At 36.4% G+C, this 19,259-nt stretch overlaps 1 protein-coding gene across 1 annotated transcript in view; it reads left to right on the top strand.

Moving 5' to 3' along the window:
* The window catches only part of LOC136846878 (dynein axonemal heavy chain 5-like), a gene marked incomplete at its 5' end in the record, with an annotated part of 135,482 nt that overhangs the window by 102,067 nt on the left and 14,156 nt on the right, over positions 1 to 19,259 (top strand). Inside the window, 22 exon segments of the mRNA XM_067118129.1 lie at positions 2,345 to 2,550; positions 3,225 to 3,388; positions 3,991 to 4,113; positions 4,386 to 4,578; positions 5,064 to 5,194; positions 5,516 to 5,664; positions 5,920 to 6,089; positions 7,689 to 7,915; positions 8,752 to 8,974; positions 9,739 to 9,937; positions 10,157 to 10,302; positions 10,468 to 10,683; positions 10,958 to 11,223; positions 12,638 to 12,806; positions 13,503 to 13,658; positions 14,162 to 14,317; positions 14,770 to 14,926; positions 15,430 to 15,560; positions 16,076 to 16,329; positions 16,868 to 17,057; positions 17,860 to 18,039; positions 18,696 to 18,807. Of these exon segments, the coding sequence (XP_066974230.1) occupies positions 2,345 to 2,550; positions 3,225 to 3,388; positions 3,991 to 4,113; positions 4,386 to 4,578; positions 5,064 to 5,194; positions 5,516 to 5,664; positions 5,920 to 6,089; positions 7,689 to 7,915; positions 8,752 to 8,974; positions 9,739 to 9,937; positions 10,157 to 10,302; positions 10,468 to 10,683; positions 10,958 to 11,223; positions 12,638 to 12,806; positions 13,503 to 13,658; positions 14,162 to 14,317; positions 14,770 to 14,926; positions 15,430 to 15,560; positions 16,076 to 16,329; positions 16,868 to 17,057; positions 17,860 to 18,039; positions 18,696 to 18,807 (3,918 nt within the window).

Genomic DNA, 19,259 nt, shown 5'->3' with positions numbered 1-19,259 from the left:
CCATAATTAGTTGCAGCTAGTTAATACTTAGTTTGGATGCCATCAGTTGCATATCCATAATTACTTGCAACTTATTAATAGTAAGTTTGGATGCCTTTAATTGCATATCCATAATTACTGGCAACTTATTGATACTAAGGTTTGAGGCCATTAAGTTAATAGCATATTCATGATTACATGCAACTTATTGATACTAAGTTTGGATGCCATTAATTTCATATCCATAACACTTGTAATTTATATATGCTAAATTTGTGTGCCATTAATTGCATATCCATAATTACTTTCAACTTACTAAAATTAATTTGGAGGCAATTAATTACATATCCATAACTACTTACAACTTATTGATACTAAATTTAGATGTCATTAATTGCATATCCATAATTACTTTCAACTTACTAACACAAAGTTTGGAGGTAATTAATTGCACATCCCTAATACTTTTCAGGTAATTATGCTAAGTTTGGATGCCATTAATTGCATATCCATGATTACGTTCAGCTAACGATACTAAGTTTGGAGGCCATTAATTGCATATCCATAATTACTTGCAACTTCTTGATACTAAATTTGGAGGCCATCAATTGCATATCCATAATTACTTGCAATTAATTAATACTGAGTTTGGATACTGTACCATCAATTGCATGTTAATAATTACTTGCACCTTATTGATACTAAGTTTGGATGCTATTAATTATACATCCATAATTACTTGCAACTTATGAATACTATCAATACTATGTTTGGATGCCATCAATTGCATATCCATAATTTCTTAAAACTTTCTGGTACTAAATTTTGATGTCATTAATTGCATATCCATAATTACTTGCAACTCATTAATACTAAGTTTGGAGGCCATGAATTGCACATCCATAATTACTTGTAACTTATTGATATTAAATTTGGATGACATTAATTGCATATCCATATTTGATTTCAACTTACCGATACTAAGTTTGGAGCCCATTAATTGCATATCCACAATTACTTGCAACTAATTGATGCTAAGTTTGGAGGCCATTGATTGCATATCCATAATTACTTTCAACTTACGAACGCTAAGCCATTAATTGTATATCCACAATTACATTCAACTTACTAACATTAAGTTTGGAGGCAATTAATTTCATATTCATAATTACTTGCAACTTTTTGATACTAAGTCTGGAGGCTATTAATTGCATATCCATAATTAATTACAACTTATTGATACTAAGTTTGGATGTCATTAATTGCATATCCATAATTATTTGCTACTTATTAATACTAAGTTTGGAGGCCATCAGTTGCACATCCATAATTACTTCCAACGTATTAATACTAAATAAATTTGGATGACATTAATCGCATATCTATAATTGCTTTCAACTTACTAACACTAAGTTTGGAGGCAATTAATTGGAATCCATAATTTCTTGCAACTTACTGATACTAAGTTTGGAGGCCATTAATTGCATATCCATAGTTACTTGCAACTTATTAATACAAAGTTTGGAGGCCATTAATTGCTTATCCTTAATTACTTGCAACTTACTGAGACTGAATTTGGATGACATTAATTGCATGCCCATAATCACTTACAACTTACTGACACTTAGTTTGGAGGCCATTAATTGCATATCCATAATTACTTGCAACTTATTGATGCTAAGTTTGCAGCCAATAATTGCGTATCCATAATTACTTGCAAATTTGTTAATACTAAGTTTTAATGCTATTAATTGAGTGAGGTCCGGTATCTGCTACTACCAGTAAATTATATATCGCGTTTTAAACTAGTAATAGTTGATAATAATTTTACGGATTTTGAAGTACATGCTGCTGTTTATAATTCTTGACGGCCGTAAATACGTACAGAGTCTTTCTAATGAGCAATGGTTTTACTTATCTTGAAGTACATGCTGTTATTGCAAATTGGACTGCCGTAAATACTTATAGTGTCTTACTAATAAGTAATAATTTTACGTATGTTGAAGTACGCGTTGCTATTTATAATTCTGGATGACCGTATACTGTATACGCATAGCGTCTTTCTAATAGTAATAATTTTAAGCGTCTTGAATTTCATGCTGCCATTTATAATTCTGGATGGCTTAAATACATATAGTGTCTTTCTAAGAAGCAAAGATATTAAACAAACGGATATATGGAATGAATTAAAGACACACCATAGCATTTAGGCAGCAGTGAAAAAGAGAGCCAGCAACTCTAGATACTGAAGGGCATGACATTCCAGTATGGAATGGATCCAAGACACACCTTAACATTTAGGCATCAATGAAAAACAGCCTGCAACCCTAGGCATTAAAAGGCATTCCATTCTTCATATCCACAGGCGGGGGTCGTAATGACATCCCCTCCCGTCTCAAGAGACACTTCTGCATCTTTAACTCGACCATTCCGTCTGAACATTCCATCAATAAGATCTTCGGGGTCATCGCCAGAGGTCACTTCAGTACAAAGAGAGGCTTCACCACGGAGGTTCGCGATATGATCGAGAGGCTTGTGCCTCTGACCAGAAAACTCTGGGCTCACACGAAGGTCAGTTATTTTTCCTTTGCGTTTTGCTGTGTACAGTACTTAGAATAAGGCAGTATCTCTCTCTCTCTCTCTCTCTCTCTCTCTCTCTCTCTCTCTCTCTCTCTCTCACACACACACACACACACACACAAAATTAATCAGCGTGAGAGAGTAGAGATTATTGGAGATCCTATCAAGCCAATGTTATGAAATGTGTTTGAGAGATGGAAAGAGATATTTGTGTAAATATATTTATTGTCATGCATGTTCTATTTGTTTTAAAGGTCTGAGACTGATTTAATTTGTTTAGAGCTTAATTTTTTTCATAATTTTTCTTCTGAGCATAATTTTTTCAGAATTTTTTTCAGAGCATATTGTGTTTTTATAATTTTTTCATTTTTTCACTGCGTAATTTTTTCAGAATTTTTTTCAGAGCATAATTTTTATATAATTTTTCAGACCATAATTTTTTCAGAATTTTTTCTCAGAACATTTGTTTTCATAATTTTTCTCATAGCATAATTTTTTCAGAATTTTCAGAGCATATTTTTTCATAATTTTTTGTATAATTTTTCTCAATTTTTTTAGAGGAGCATAATTTTTTCATAATTGTTTTTCAGAGCATAGTTTTTTCTCATATTTTTTCAGAGATTTTTTCAGAGCATAATTTTTTTCATAATTTGTTTTTCTTTCAGAGCAACCTGCTCCCGACTCCAGCCAAATTCCATTACGTATTTAACTTGCGCGATTTGTCACGCATTTGGCAAGGAATGCTTGGTGCCGCCTCCAATGTAGTGACGTCGGCGAACACTCTCCTGGCTCTGTGGAAGCACGAGTTTTGCCGAGTCATAGCTGACAGGTTAGGTTGATTGATTTGTGGCTATGAAAACTGGCTTCACAACACCTAGGTTACTGACGCCTGACGAGTTAAATCGTGTGGTGGAGTTTTTCACAGTAACACAAAATGTCCTATGTTGTATTTGATTGTGCATACTTGGAAATACTGTAATGTGCATATGAAATACCAGATACAATCCTTCTTCATTTCTCTTTCCTCATAGAGGGGTAGTGCCTTCAGTGCACTCACGGGGTGCACGGTAGGCATTACTTGAAGTTCTTTGTAGTGTCTCTTCGGCCCCTGGCTGCAGTTCCTTTTATTCCTTTTACTGTACCTCATATTCTCTCTCTTTCTATCCACCCTCTCTTAGCAATTTTTTCCTAGTGGAACTGCGGGTTTTCCCCGTGTTACAGCTTTCAAACTATTCTACTCTCAGTTTCCCTCTCATCGCTGAATAACATCATAGGTCCCAGCACTTGGCCTTTGGCCTAAACTCTAAATTATATTCCATTCTATTCAATTCGCTTTAAGCTTTTCTATTCAAGCGAATATACTGGTATCGGTTGAAAATAGAAATAAACACAGAATAGATTCAAATAGCTTCTGTCTTTATTCGCTGATAGATTTACGTCGCCCAAAGATATCAAATGGTTTGAGGATGTTTTGATCAATGAGGCGCAGACTGAGCTCGGAGCCCCGCAGACGAAGCATATTCTTAAGAACCACTTTTTCGTCGATTTCCTCAGGTAGTATTCCGTAGGATAATTAGTCAAAAGGCAACATCAAATTTCAATAAAACTTTTTGTACAGATTTCATTAACAATTAAGTATTCATTTAGAATTTGGAGTATGTTTACATTACAGCAGACACTTATGAAATGCTATTTTTACTTCCAACAATTTTTTTAATAATGGAAACTAACAAAAAAATGTTAGAGATGTGTGTCATAGTAATTCTTTCCGTATCCACAAAGGTAAATATGTTCAAAATTCCGTTTCCTTATTTTCCAATATCAAGGGATGCCCCAGAACCGACGGGTGACGAAGGGGAGGACCTCGATATGGAAATGCCCAAAGTGTACGAACCGATCGCGTCCTTCCAAAACCTGGAGGAGAGGCTGCAGATGTTCCTCTCCCAGTATAATGAGATGGTTCGAGGTGCCGGGATGGATCTGGTGTTCTTCCAGGATGCTATGATCCATTTGATTAGGGTGAGTCTCGCACTTGTGGATCATGAGTCTCAGTTGTGGGTACCATGAGTTTTACACCTGTACAGGGTCTCACACCTGTGTACCACGAGTTTTATACCTGTACAGAGTCTTACACCTAAGTACCACGAGTTTTATACCTGTACAGAGTCTCACACCTGATGTCATGAGTTTTGTACCTGTACAGAGTCTTACACCTAAGTATCACGAGTTTTATAACTGTACAGAGTATCACACCTAATATTATAAGTCTTATACCTATACAGTGTCTCACACACAAGTACCACGAGTTTTCTAACTGTAAAGTGTCTCACACCTAAGTATTATGAATTTTATACCTGTACAAAGTCTCACACACCTAAGTACGATGAGTTTTTATACTTGCACCTATGTACCATTAGTTTTATACCTCCACCTGAGTACTATGAATTTCACACCGAGTATCATGATTAATATTGTACTTGTATCTGTTCTTTTTTTCACTTAAGATTTCACGGATTATCCGTAACCCCGGTGGGAATGCTCTGCTAGTAGGCGTTGGAGGATCAGGCAAGCAGTCCTTGACAAAACTGGCTTCCTTTATTGCTGGGTACAAAACATTCCAGATCACCCTGACAAGGTAATTGTAAAAGAGACCTTTGCTTTTAGTTTTCTTATTTGTTTCTGAGCTGTCAGTTATTCCATTATCTGTAGTCTTGTTATTTTTGTCTGTGTTGAGTTGCATTTCTATTATCTGGACCCAGCTCTCACTCTTGTTATTGATAGTAAAACTGAAATCTTGTCTGATATCAGTGCCAGGATATAATGTGAAAATACTCACGCAGACTGAACTAGGTGCCAATTCACAAAGCTAGTGTGTTAGAGTTATGGTAATGTTGAAATTGTCACAAGTGTATTGAGGATTTAAAATGTTACAAAAATTCTTCTCGCCTTTCTGAAGGTCCTACAACACTGCTAACCTTCTGGAGGACCTGAAAGTTTTGTATCGTACCTGTGGTATACAAGGAAAGGGTACAACGTTCATATTCACAGATCAAGAGGTTAAGGAAGAAGGGTTCCTTGAGTATTTGAATAATGTCTTATCTTCCGGTAAGTACAGATGGATTTCTGTCTGTATCATGTTCCCTGGAATGATTAATCAACAGTATTTTAAAAGATTTTAAAGTGAATACATGATGATTTTAAATTTCATTTGATTTTTTATTTTTATCTATAAAATAAGGTGAATCTTCGATTTGCTTTGTCAGTAAGAGGTGTGCAGTAAGAATCATATGGATTACCTATCTGTTTTTCACTTCATTTCACGACAACCATTACTCATAGCATCCGTTTAATTTGCAAAAGGCATGGTCAGCAACTTGTTCAACAGAGACGAGCAGGGAGAAATCATAAGTGAGTTGATTCCAGTCATGAAGAGAGAACACCCAAGACGACCTCCAACACCCGAAAACGTGATGGATTTCTTCCTCACGAGGACGCGTCAGAACCTCCACGTTGTTCTCTGCTTTTCTCCAGTAAGTGGTCTGAGTTTAGAAGTTGCTCTTTGCTTTTCTCCAGTAAGTGGTCCGGGTTCAGAAGTTGTTCTCTGCTTTCCTCCAGTAAGTGGTCTGAGTTCAGAAGTTGCTCTTTACTTTTCTCTGGTAAGTAGTGAGTTCAGAAGTTGTTCTCAGCTTTTCTCCAGTAAGTGGTCTGAGTTCACAAGTTGTTCTCAGCTTTTCTCCAGTAGTGGTCTGAGTTCTGTTCCCAGCTTTTCTCCAGTAAGTGGTCTGAGTTCACAAGTTGTTCTCAGCTTTTCTCCAGTAAGTGGTCTGAGTTCACAAGTTGTTCTCAGCTTTTCTCCAGTAAGTGGTCTGAGTTCACAAGTTGTTCTCAGCTTTTCTCCAGTAAGTGGTCTGAGTTCACAAGTTGTTCTCAGCTTTTCTCCAGTAAGTGGTCTGAGTTCACAAGTTGCTCTTTGCTTTTCTCCGGTAAGTGGTCTGAGTTCAGAAGTTGTTCTCTGCTTTTCTCTGATAAGTGGTCTGAGGCCAAAAGTTGTTCTCTGCTTTTCTCCAGTTAGTGGTGTGAGCTCAAAAGTTGTTCTCTGCTTTTCTCCAGTTAGTGGTGTGAGTTCAGAAGTTGTTCCCTGCTTTTCTCCAGTTAGTGGTGTGAGTTCAGAAGTTGTTCCCTGCTTTTCTCCAGTTAGTGGTGTGAGTTCAGAAGTTGTTCCCTGCTTTTCTCCAGTTAGTGGTGTGAGTTCAAACGTTGTTCTCTGTGTTTCTCCGGTAAAGTGATCTGAGGCCAAAACCACCTCATGTCACTAGAACCCTCTTCTCACAAGTTAAGGTTACTTCTAAACCTTTATATTTTCTTTTCTTTCTAGTAGAAAGACGTCTTATCTCTTCATTATTACTGAAAGAAGGAAGTTCAGAGGCGGTGTATTTTCTTAATCTCTAGAAAAAACTATTATTGTTCTAGGAGTGTTATTGTTTGGAAATATTAAGGGAAATGAATAAGACATTAACAACTTTATCACAGTCTTTCCTATCCTTTAGCAGACCTAAAGGCTGCTAAAGCATTAGAACAGAAATATGTTTCGTTTTTACATTTAGAATTTCTTATGAATATTTTTTCCCATTTTCATTCTTCTCATTTTTCCACTCAACCATTTCCATTACCATGGTGTGTATATTGTATCGACAACATTGTTATATTTTTTAACTGATAAGAGATAAGTATTCAGTGTCCCAGGTCCGTAAAGATCTTTGTTTTTTCTGATGAGACTTGATGAAGAAATAATGAAATAATGCTGCCTGGCTGTTGGTTTGGATTTTCTTTTTTTTTTTTTTTTTTTTGCAAACAGGAAAACCAGCAGAGAATTTTGTCAACACAGATTATTTTTTTTTTCAAGTTTATGTTATTCATGTCTGAAGTCCACTCATCAGTTCTTTAATTTTGTGTAAGAGTAAAATTTCATCCAGTGATTATTTTGTTACTAGCTTCTTGACAAATAGAGGGAAACAGCCCGTTCAGGAAGGTCAGAATTTAATTGTTACAGTACATGTACATACAGGTAGACTGGTTGAGAAAGCTTAAGAATAAGAGTATGCACGACTAACAAGTATGTCTCTTGACAGATTGGTGAGAAATTCCGAAATCGAGCGATGAAGTTCCCTGGTCTAATCAGTGGTTGTACCATCGACTGGTTCCAACCATGGCCGAAAGAGGCGTTGGTAGCAGTTGCCCACCACTTCTTGGAGAGCTTCGAAATCATTAGCACTAAGGAGGCCAAATTGGGTCTAGTCAGATGCATGGGTGCTATACACGACCATGTAGCACAACTCTGCGCCGATTACTTCCAAAGGTTAGATCAACATTAAGTGTACCACTCACTCACTCACTCACTCACAGTAGACCTCTTCTCTTCACTTTATTTTGTGTCATTCTAGTCCACTTGCACTCATACAGGTCTCAACCATATATAAAAGAGGAGCCCAAGTTTGAGCCTAGGAATAATAACCCTGCTTCATTAGAGAAACAATTATTCAAGAACGCAAACTAGAATAAATTGGTCATCCAATGGAGCAGATTACTATTTCCGAGCTCTTTAGCTTAAACTTCACTTTAGGCTGGGAGGTTATGGCATTGGTTTTCATTGCAGAGATGATATCATTATTTAAAATTTCATGGGGCATTGACTGAAAAGTAAGTCAGCCAAGCCAAAACAAGTCACTCTGTTCTAACTTAGGAATTAATAATATTTTGATTAACATGTGAGTTTAAAGTTATGTGTTGTGAGTGTTTTCACTAGTGGCACAATAATCTAAGGGCCAAAACTTATAGATAAATCTATTTTGCATCAGATTTGGCTCAAACTTACAAAATTAAGCTACGGACATTTTTTCCCAATGTTTCAGACTTAATTGACAATGTTCACACCATGTTACCTATCAGAAATTAATTTTACTTTTATCCAGATCATTAAGATTGAACTTAGAATAGTTTTCAGAATATTTTCTCATTTGAAATTGCTCTCATAAGTGTATCTAAAACAAGGTTCAAAATAATCTTAAAATTGAGTATATCAGGTGAATACTGACAGCACTTAGACAAAATATTTGATCATAATGCAATAAGTGATTATGTATCTTGGACAAAGCCAGTTTATATCAGCTTTCAATAATTTTTTTTTTATTTCAGGTACCGTCGTTCAGCACACGTCACTCCCAAGTCTTTCCTCTCTTTCATCAGCATTTACAAGAAAGTGTACAGTGAGAAGAAAGAGGACATTGGAGAGTCTGCCACCCGCATGACGTCAGGTCTTGACAAACTACAGGAGGCATCCCGGGAGGTGGAGCGTCTCAGGGAGGAGCTGTTTGTCATGGAGGAAGAGTTGGCTGTGGCCTCAGAAAAGGCTGATAAGGTCATCAGACAAATATTCTTTGATTGTTTGACTCTTGAGTTCAGTATGTTAGGATATGCTTGGTTATGTGGATTTTCTTTCCGTATGTTGTGGATTATGACTTGATGTCCAAAGTAGGAAGGATCATTATCATTATTGTGAAATAGGGCAATGAGGCAGCTGATGACTTTGCTAAACTTGTGCACAGCTTTCCTGAAGGACCTGTTTTAATTAATCAGCGACATAATAAGCAGATTTACAGAGTTTGGACAGTGAAAGGAGAAGAGACCAAAGGAAACAATGAAAAAGTAAAAGGCAGAAAGCAGTGCAGCTTTGGCCAGAGGGATGTGACAGAGAACTATTGGTAGCATCTACTAGTAGTGTGCACTCTTTAAGCACTACTGTCCTTATTAGAGAAACTGGTAAAAAGAAAAAGTAATGAGGCATTATGAATTGTTTGTATACAAGGCTTTCAGCTAATGTAACATTTCAAGCTTCTCATTGCAGGTATGGTTATATATCTCGGTACTGTATAAAGTTTCTGTTGAGCAATAGATTAAGTCCAGCATGCTTGCTTCAGTCATTGGGAAAATCTGCATAGTTCTAGTAGATGAGAATGATATCCAGTTGACTGAAAATAATGCTGTAAGAGTTTGGGCCTAACTTGGGAATAGTTATGTCTCCTGTCAGTTCGATTAGGTTGGCAGGAAGAAAGAATAAGAACTGTAAATTAGATAAGGCTGACAGGGTGAAAAAACTCAGCCTTTTCTCTTGGCATCTAACAGATCCTGGTAGAAGTGACCCGCAGTGCAGAAGAGGCAGAGACTATTAAAGAGGAAGTGGAAAAAGTGCGCGATAAGGCGCAGGCCCTTGTGGATGACATTGCTAAAGACAAGATGCTAGCAGAAGAGAAGCTGGAAGCTGCTCGTCCTGCTCTAGAAGAGGCTGAGGAAGCTCTCAATACCATAAAACCAGCTCATATTGGTAAGAAGACAAAACCCGTTTCATGTATATAACCTGTTGTTATTCTAGATAAAGTAACAGTTTCATGTACTTAAAATTATGAATGTATCCCCTATATTCTAAATTTTGAAACCACTCTTGGTTTTTCTCCTTCAGTGAAAGTTGTATGCTTATTTTACACAAATTTGTTATAAATAGAACATTGTTCAAACAGTGGTTATATTTTTTCTTCAATATCAGCAACCATTCGAAAGCTGGGTCGACCACCACATCTTATCATGAGGATCATGGACTGCGTTTTATTACTCTTTCAACGTCGCCTCCAACCTGTGAAGCCAGATGGTACAGCACCCTGTCCAAAACCATCCTGGCCAGAGAGTCTTAAGGTAGAGAAATGCTTCCCTTTTCAACATTTTTCTTGTTGAACCAGGCCTGGTTTTGCAGCCTTGTCCATCTTTGTCTCACAGTATACACCACAAAGAAAATATCAAGCTCAGACGTAATACTTCGCTTATCTTCCTGATGATAACTTCCTGTTTCTTTCCTTTCAGATGATGGCAAGCACCACATTCCTGCTTTCTCTGCAGAACTTTCCCAAGGATACGATCAATGATGAAGTTGTGGAACTCCTTGAACCGTATTTTGATATGGAAGATTATGACATGGACACTGCTAAGAGGGTGTGTGGTGACGTGGCTGGCCTTCTGTCGTGGACCCGCGCTATGGCCTTCTTTTTTGGTGTCAACAAGGAGGTTTTACCTCTAAAGGTTCGAGTGTGGATGTTTGGATTTTGGGGTGAAGTTTGGTTTCATTTTTATTAATCTCAAAACTAAGCAAAATTTTGATATTTTATTGAGAGGAAATGGAACTTGGCAGGGATTATCAAAGAAAGTTATGCAGTAGCAGTGATGACTTCATCAGAATCTCCAGTTTGTATTACCTTGATGAAAATTAAGGACTCTAACTAACAAATCAGTTAAATATATTCTAGTAGGCGTCAGAGTGGCCAGAAATACCAACATTTGAATGTTCTTTCTCCAGTCCAACTTAGCTCTGCAAGAAGCTCGCCTAAGGGTTGCCATGGGTGATCTAGAAAGAGCACAGGCGGAGTTGGATGACAAGCAGCGTCAGTTGGACATCGTCCGAGGTCAGTATCAAGCGGCTTTAGCTGAAAAGCAGAAGCTCATTGATGCAGCTAATGTCTGCAGGCGGAAAATGCAAGCTGCGGCCACTCTCATCAACGGTCTTGCTGGAGAGAAGGTCCGATGGACTCAACAAAGTAAAGCTTTCCGTCAGCAACTCGGTCGGTGAGTGACAGATGTGGAAGGAAAAAATAATTTTCCTAGCGTTTTATTTTTTATTACGTAATTAGAATTTAATTTACTGCCTCGTATGTCTTTTCTCATATACTTTAATTTCATATCATGTTCATGAATCCAGTGATGAAAACACATTCTCATTCTTCGTGCTTGTCTTGAATGGTTAAGAAAAAGCCACTTTATACACAAAAATTTAAGTGAGTAAATACATAACTGGAGTTTTAGACCTTCACTAAGGTCCTCCTCAGATGTACAAAGTTTACAAAGACATAAAAGTGCAAATACATAATGATTTTTAAAAGGGCAATTGAAATGGAAACCGTCAGTCTGGGGGCCTTCCTTGAGCATCATCATTTCCTGAAGGCGTCTTCTTGTTATTGTATAGGTAATTAAGTCGTCGCTGGCCGAAGGAGCAATTTCTTCTAAAATATCTAATTGTAGGTTTGCTGTCAGGCATATTAACTGGTCTGTGAGAACTTCTTCTGAGGTGAAAGCCTTGTTTTTCTCAGCACAGCTGAAGAGGACATTAATGAAGGTCGAAAGCTCCTGTTCTGTATTTACTCACTTAAATTTTGTTGTATAAAGTGGCTTTTTCTTAACCGTGTTCATAAATGGTTGTGGTTCCTCTTACAGATTACCAATACCCTGCCAGTCATCTATAATTAAATGTAGTAGGTGTTACAATGCATCAAGCAGTCATTTAATGTAACTTGCTGAGAGGCAAGAAAGGATTTTAGGAATATTTTAAAGGAAAGAGTTTGATTGCATCGTTGCAGTGAAAAGCATCTACTGGCACAAGTACTTGGTAATACGCACTCACCGTTTACAGTACTTGGTAATACACGCTCAAAATTTACAGTACTTGGTAATACACACTCAGAGTTTACAGTACTTGGTAATACACGCTCAAAATTTACAGTACTTGGTAATACACACTCAAAATTTGGTAATACAGCTCAAAATTTACAGTACTTGGTAATACACACTCAGAGTTTACAGTACTTGGTAATACACGCTCAAAATTTACAGTACTTGGTAATACACACTAAAAGTTTACAGTACTTGGTAATACACAAAGTTTACAGTATTTAGTAATACGCACTCACCGTTTACAGTACTTGGTAATACGCTCTCAAAGTTTACAGTACTAGGTAATGCACAAAGTTTACAGTATTTACACTCACCGTTTACAGTAATCTCACACAGTACTAGGTAATGCACAAAGTTTACAGTACTTGGTAATCCACACTCAAAGTTTACAGTACTTGGTAATACACACTCAGAAGCTTACAGTACTTGGTTCTTGGTAATACACACTCAAAGTTTACAGTACTTGGTAATAAACACTCAGAGTTTACAGTACTATACTTGGTGATACACATTCAGCTCCTGTATCTTACAGACTTGTAGGAGACGTCCTAACGACAACGGCCTTCCTGTCGTACGCCGGACCTTTCAATCAAGAGTACAGGACTAGAATGACGGATTCGTGGACGTCACTTCTCAATAATCACAAAATTCCATACACAGTTGAATTGGATATAACGACATGGCTCGTAGACAACGCCACGGTGAGTAATAACTCGAGACGATCTTATAATTATTATTTTTTATTGGACATTGTCCCTTGGAAATATGTTCCACCTACAATGTGCTCATTTGTGGTATTGTATGTATATCCTTGCTGTGGATTGGTGTCGATGACTACCGATTTTGTTACGCCAGTTCATAGTAAATCAGTCAGTTAATGCACCAGTGTATAATTTCGTGTTTTCTATGTTGTGGCAATTTATAATCATGTAACACAAATTATCTTTTTAATAGGACTTAGGCTGTGTGAATGAACTTTGCTTGAAAATTATAAAGGTGGGAAACTTTTTGTGAGAGAGAGAGAGAGAGAGAGAGAGAGAGAGAGACTGAATACTGATCACTTGCATCTGTAGTTTCTCTCTCTCTCTCTCTCTCTCTCTCTCTCTCTCTCTCTCTCTCTCTCCAGCAGCTGTAACTAGAAATTGTGAACTGAAAAAAGGTACATAATTCATTGCCTTGTGGATTTTAAGAAAATGCTTGCATATCTTTCTTTTCTTGTCCAAGATCAAAGAAGGGTCTATCTCGTTGTGAACTAAAGTTTTGACCGGGTGCACTAAAGAGAGAGAGAGAAGAGAGAGAGAGAGAGAGAGAGAGAGAGAGAGAGAGAGAGAGAGAACCTTTCCGTCAGTCAGAAGGTTAAGAATATGTAATTTCTCATCTTCCTCCTTTCCTTGCAGGTTTCTGAGTGGAATCTCCAGGGTCTTCCAAACGATGAGCTGAGTATCCAGAATGGCCTCATCGTCACCAAAGCGTCCTGTTACCCTCTTCTAATTGACCCACAAGGACAAGGAAAGATCTGGATCAAGAACAGGGAGTCACAAAATGAGCTTCAGGTTAGTGAATTTGTGCTTCCTTATATGGATAGTTGTTTCCTGAACTCGTTAGCTCACTCAAAGCAGAAAGTATAACCTTTCAGTTCAACTGAAGAATATCCAGGAAGTGTTCCCTACAATAAGGTACCTTTATATGCCTATTATTTATTCATTCTTTATTATGTAGTCTCAACGATTTATTGGCATAAAGAGCTTTTTGCTTGGTTTTTGGTAATCTGATTTCTCTCTCTCTCTCTCTCTCTCTCTCTCTCTCTCTCTCTCTCTCTCTCTCTCTCTCTCTCTCTCTCTCTCTCTGATGCTAATATAACCCTAAATCTATTCTTTTGTGTGGAAATGTACGTTCTTACTATTCCTTTTATTTTTTTGCCAGAATCTTGATCACTCCCATAATTGTTGCTGCTTTTCCTATTGTTGTCTCTGTTCTTATATTGGTTTTAGACATGCTTATAAAACATCTTTCAAAGATAAAATTGACCTTTTGAGTAAGCGGAATGACTTTGCAGATAACCTCCCTCAACCACAAATATTTCCGAACGCATCTCGAGGATTCCTTGTCTTTGGGACGTCCCATGTTGATCGAGGATGTTGAGGAGGAACTGGACCCAGTCCTCGATAACTTACTTGAGAGGAACTTCATCAAGTCCGGATCGATCCTGAAGGTACAGTAGATGCTAGAATTGGCCTTTTGTTTTTCAGTATTTTTCCCAAATGAGAGAAATGGATAAGACTGTTGAAGTCATTTGGTTGGCCCAGTAGAAAGAGAATGAGAAGAACCAACACTAGATTAAGTCTTATTAACTGCTTGTATATATGAATAGTAATCACAGAAAAAGGAAAGTGAACCTATGACATGGAAACTAAGTCGTCAAAGATATAGTTTTTAAAAGGAAAGTTAGGCATTAGAGTTAGACTAGCGACAAGCTAACTCTCTCTCTCTCTCTCTCTCTCTCACACACACACACACACACACATACACATACATACACCCATGTTTGATTGATGCTTCACATCAATTTAAAGCAGAAAATAAAATAAATCTAAAATTATTTTAACATCCATTTTCAATGCGAAGAAAATTCCAAAATCTCTTATTCTTACATATCCATTTCAGGTACTCGTTGGAGATAAAGAATGTGATATCATGCCTGGTTTTATGTTGTACATAACTACGAAACTCCCAAACCCTGCTTATACTCCTGAAGTTTCAGCCAAAACGGCCATCATAGACTTTACAGTGACGGTTCACGGTCTGGAAGATCAACTGTTAGGTATGAATTTCTTTTTTAGTTTTCTGCAATAACGTGTAAATTATGCCTAATATATAGTAGTTAAAGGTTTTATATGCTAATCTGCGACGATTAGAAACCCTAAGATTGCTCTGTTCGGTGACCATTCCTTTCCCTCTACCGAAAACAAAAAACACTTCTATCTTCTATATCTATAGAATTTATTTACTAATTTGTTAATTTATTTTTGCTCTTTTAACAAGTGATCTCTGCTTTCTGTATTTCCCAATACCTTCTGTTACTTCTTTCTAATGAACACCATATTCTTTGGAAACTTGTATTTCAAATAATAATAATAATAATAATAAAAATAATAATAATAATAGTAATATCTTGCCTTCCTTGAATCCCATCACATCCTTTCATTCTAAAGGTGAGTTAGATTTGCTTTTCGTCCTTATTTAGTCTCATGCCTGAATTTGGTAGGAGAACTAGTTTACCCATCAGAGAAAGAACTATATTCTTCATATTCTGTACTTAAACAGGTCGTGTGATCCGAACGGAGAAGAGTGAGCTGGAACAAGAACGTGTGGCCCTCATCGAAGAGGTAATGGAGAACAAGAGACGAATGAAGGAACTAGAAGATAATCTTCTATTCCGTCTAACGTCTGTTCAGGTCAGTCTCGAGGAAGAGAAAAATATTTGTATTTTTAAATATATTTATTTAGCATTATTTTATGCTAGTGACAATGAAAGACAGTAAAAGTGCATTGTGTGTAATAATTTCTAATTTACCACTTCAATTACTGTCAGCATAAACGGGAATTATTTTTTTTTTTTTTTTTTGCAAATTTTATGTTTTTCATGGTAATTTTACGTTTCAGACGTAGAAAAATATTTAAGTTTTTGCTTGTGTGTTGTTATTATACTTTGTACTTCATTTACAAAGCTGTCCATCTTATTGTGCTTGATGTTTCCTCCACAATACAATATGACCTATGGATAGAAGGGAAAAGTGTTTTTCAGTGGAGAGTCCCTTTCATCTAGTTTCTTCAGTTCTGCCATAGCAATGCTGTTTAATACCAGACACTTATACTCCACGAAAACAAAATGTAACCTCCATGAACATGTCTACTGGCGTTGGCAACCATGCAATTAATTCCAACAGCCACCTTAATCCTCTCCTATTAGGGATCACTGGTGGACGACGAGGATCTGATCATGGTCCTACAGGATACTAAGTCTACGGCTCAGGACGTCAGCACGAAGCTCCGCATCGCGTCGGAGACCGAAAAGAAGATTAACGGGGCGAGAGAAGAGTATCGTCCGGTGGCAACTCGAGGATCGATCTTATATTTCCTCATCACGGAGATGTCAGTCGTCAATTGCATGTATCAGACGTCTCTCAGGCAGTTCCTGGTCATGTTTGATATGTCCATGAACAGGTGAGGATCCTGACTGTTTTCCTGTACACTTGAAAGGTATTAGAATATATACTGTATATATATATAATATATATATATATATATATATATATATATATATATATATATATATATAATATTAGAATATATTTATATATAGAATATATTTATATATATTATATATATACATACTAATTACACACACACATATATATATATATATATATATACAGTATATGTATATATATATATATATATATATATATATATATATATATATATATATATATATATATATATATATATATATATATATATTTATGTATGTATCACATTCAATGAGACTTTCGCTACATGAGAAAACATTTAGAAATATGTCAATCATTTTCAAGTTGAATTTACCAAAGCCATTTTGTTTGCTCGTACTTGCAAATTAAATGTGCACATTAAGGTACTTGTCAACCTAACGTTGTTCGGAAATACCATCAAGTATCATTAACATATTTGTGAGACATTACTTTCTTGTTGTTCAACCCACGTTGTTTCTTGCCTCTTCCAGGTCAGAGCGGAGCAACTCGCCGAAGAATCGCATTTGCAACATCATCCGCTTCCTGACGAACCAGGTGTGGAAGAACGCCTGCCGGGGTTTCTACGAGAGGCATAAGTTCCTCTTCACCCTGCTGTTGGCCATGAAGATCGACATGCAGAGCGGGGACATCAGCCATGAGGAGTTCATGAAGTTCATCAAAGTAACAGTTCCTTTCTTAGAAGTGTCTATAGAGGGCCGAGTTTCGTAGGCTCATTGAAGTTTTTGGGTTAGAGCAGTACTAGTAAAGAAACACTGGACTATTCTGATTAGCGCAAAACTTTTTCAGGAATACCTGAAGTTTTCTGATAGACAACATATATTCGAGAATTTCGAAGTTTTCCGATAATGACAAAACTCTTCAAGATAAACTGAAGTTTTCTGACAGGGGCAAACAACTTCGAGACTTTTTGAAGCTTTCTGATAATAGAAAAATTCCAGGCTTATTGAAGTGTGCTGATAGGGGCAAACGTCTTAGAGACTTTTCGAGGTTTTCTGATAAGAGCGAACATCCTGAAGTTAGCTGATAGGATCCAAATGCTTCAAGACTTAGAAGTGCAATGTTAATAGCAAACTCTTCAAGATAAATTGAAGTTTTATAATATGAGGAAGTCTTACAGTCTTATCAACAGAATTTATTAGTAAACTGTAACTGGATTATTTTCATAATTTATATTTAACCCCTTTTGTTAAATGATCTCTGTCAGTCTCTCTTGTTGAATTTTAGAGTCAGGTCGAGGTGTTGCCTTTAACCAAAGTAAATGAATGATAGGAAAATAATGAGAATAATAGTTAACTGAGTATGAGTGTACATTCTACTAAGCAAAATGAAATGAATGATAGGAAAATAATGAGAATAATAATTTACTGAGTATCTGTGTACATTCTACCGAGTAAAACAACCCCTTTTTGTCATATTTTGCAAAATTAGGGAACATCCGATTTATGATCTTATATAACCTTAGGGTGGTGCTTCCCTGGACCTAAAAACTGTGCAACCGAAGCCCTTCCGATGGATTCTGGACATCACGTGGCTCAATCTAGTGGAGCTTTGCAAGCTGCCCCAGTTCATCAACATCCTAGAACAAATTACGGACAACGAGAAGGACTGGAAGATGTGGTTCGAGAAAGATAAGCCAGAGGAGGTAATTTGCTGTTTTTATTTTATTATTTTGTTAAATCACTAATATACCCACAAGGCAATATTTGCTAGGTATTCGAAACTTGTTTGCTCTAGAATATAGCTTCCCACTGTTTTCCGTGGTATGCTCAGTAAATGTCTCTTGAGTAAAATTAAAGTTGTTGTTGACTAAACAACATTTAGCCTCATCATACCAGTACCATGGAAACAAGGAAAGTTAAAAGATGGAAAAATTGCTTAAGCAGGAGGGATGCGAAAGTCTTACCTATTATGGAGTCGAAGATTATAAAGTTAAGGAACAACGAAAGCAAGAAGACTCAGGAAGTGTTGATATTTCGAGGCCTTTGGTAAATTGATAACCCCACTTGGTAATGTTAATTAACGAATAGAAAATGGAAATAACTTCTTAGGAATTACAATTCTTTGAAGCCAATAGTACCCTTGAAATGGCACAGAGATGTTAAGTTTGGTCACATTCACCGGTTGGTAGATTGGTCATGTGGCAACACAGGCTCTTCCTGTTATAGGCTTTATACGTATGTTTATGTACACACGAACATATGTGATCTCTTGCTATATATATTTGTTTTTCTGCATTTTGAAAGATTAAAATTGTTAACTAAATTTGTGTTTTATTCATTTGTTGATTTCTGTTAACAGGAAGAGCTCCCGTGTGGGTATTCGAAAAACTTGGACATGTTCCGCCAGTTGCTGCTTATACGTTCATGGTGCCCAGACAGAACCATTTCCCAGGCTCGGAGATATATTCGAAGTGGGTATTATTTCCTCAACCGTATTTGCATACTATACATACATACACACATATATAATATATATATACTATATGTACAGTATGTATATGTGTATGAATATAAATATATATATATATATATATATATATATATATATATATATGAATATATATATATATACTATATTATATATATATATATATATATATATATATATATATATATATATATATATATATATATATATATATGTGTATGTGTGTGTGTAAATTTTGAAGCCCCATGACTTTCTGTAAATTAAATTCTGGTATTTTCTAGAGATCAGATGAAAGATAATCATGAAGGATATATTATTTAGTTTTCAAATCACAAGTCAAATTAAATTAAGGACAAAAGCTAATTCTCTCATCATTGTGACAATCCCTTGGATGAAGACGGCTAAAGAAAACTCTAAGTTACACAATGTTCCTTG

The sequence above is a fragment of the Macrobrachium rosenbergii genome, chromosome 16, assembly GCF_040412425.1.
Source record: "Macrobrachium rosenbergii isolate ZJJX-2024 chromosome 16, ASM4041242v1, whole genome shotgun sequence".
Taxonomy (NCBI): domain Eukaryota; kingdom Metazoa; phylum Arthropoda; class Malacostraca; order Decapoda; family Palaemonidae; genus Macrobrachium; species Macrobrachium rosenbergii.
This window is presented reverse-complemented; position numbering and strand designations above follow the sequence as displayed.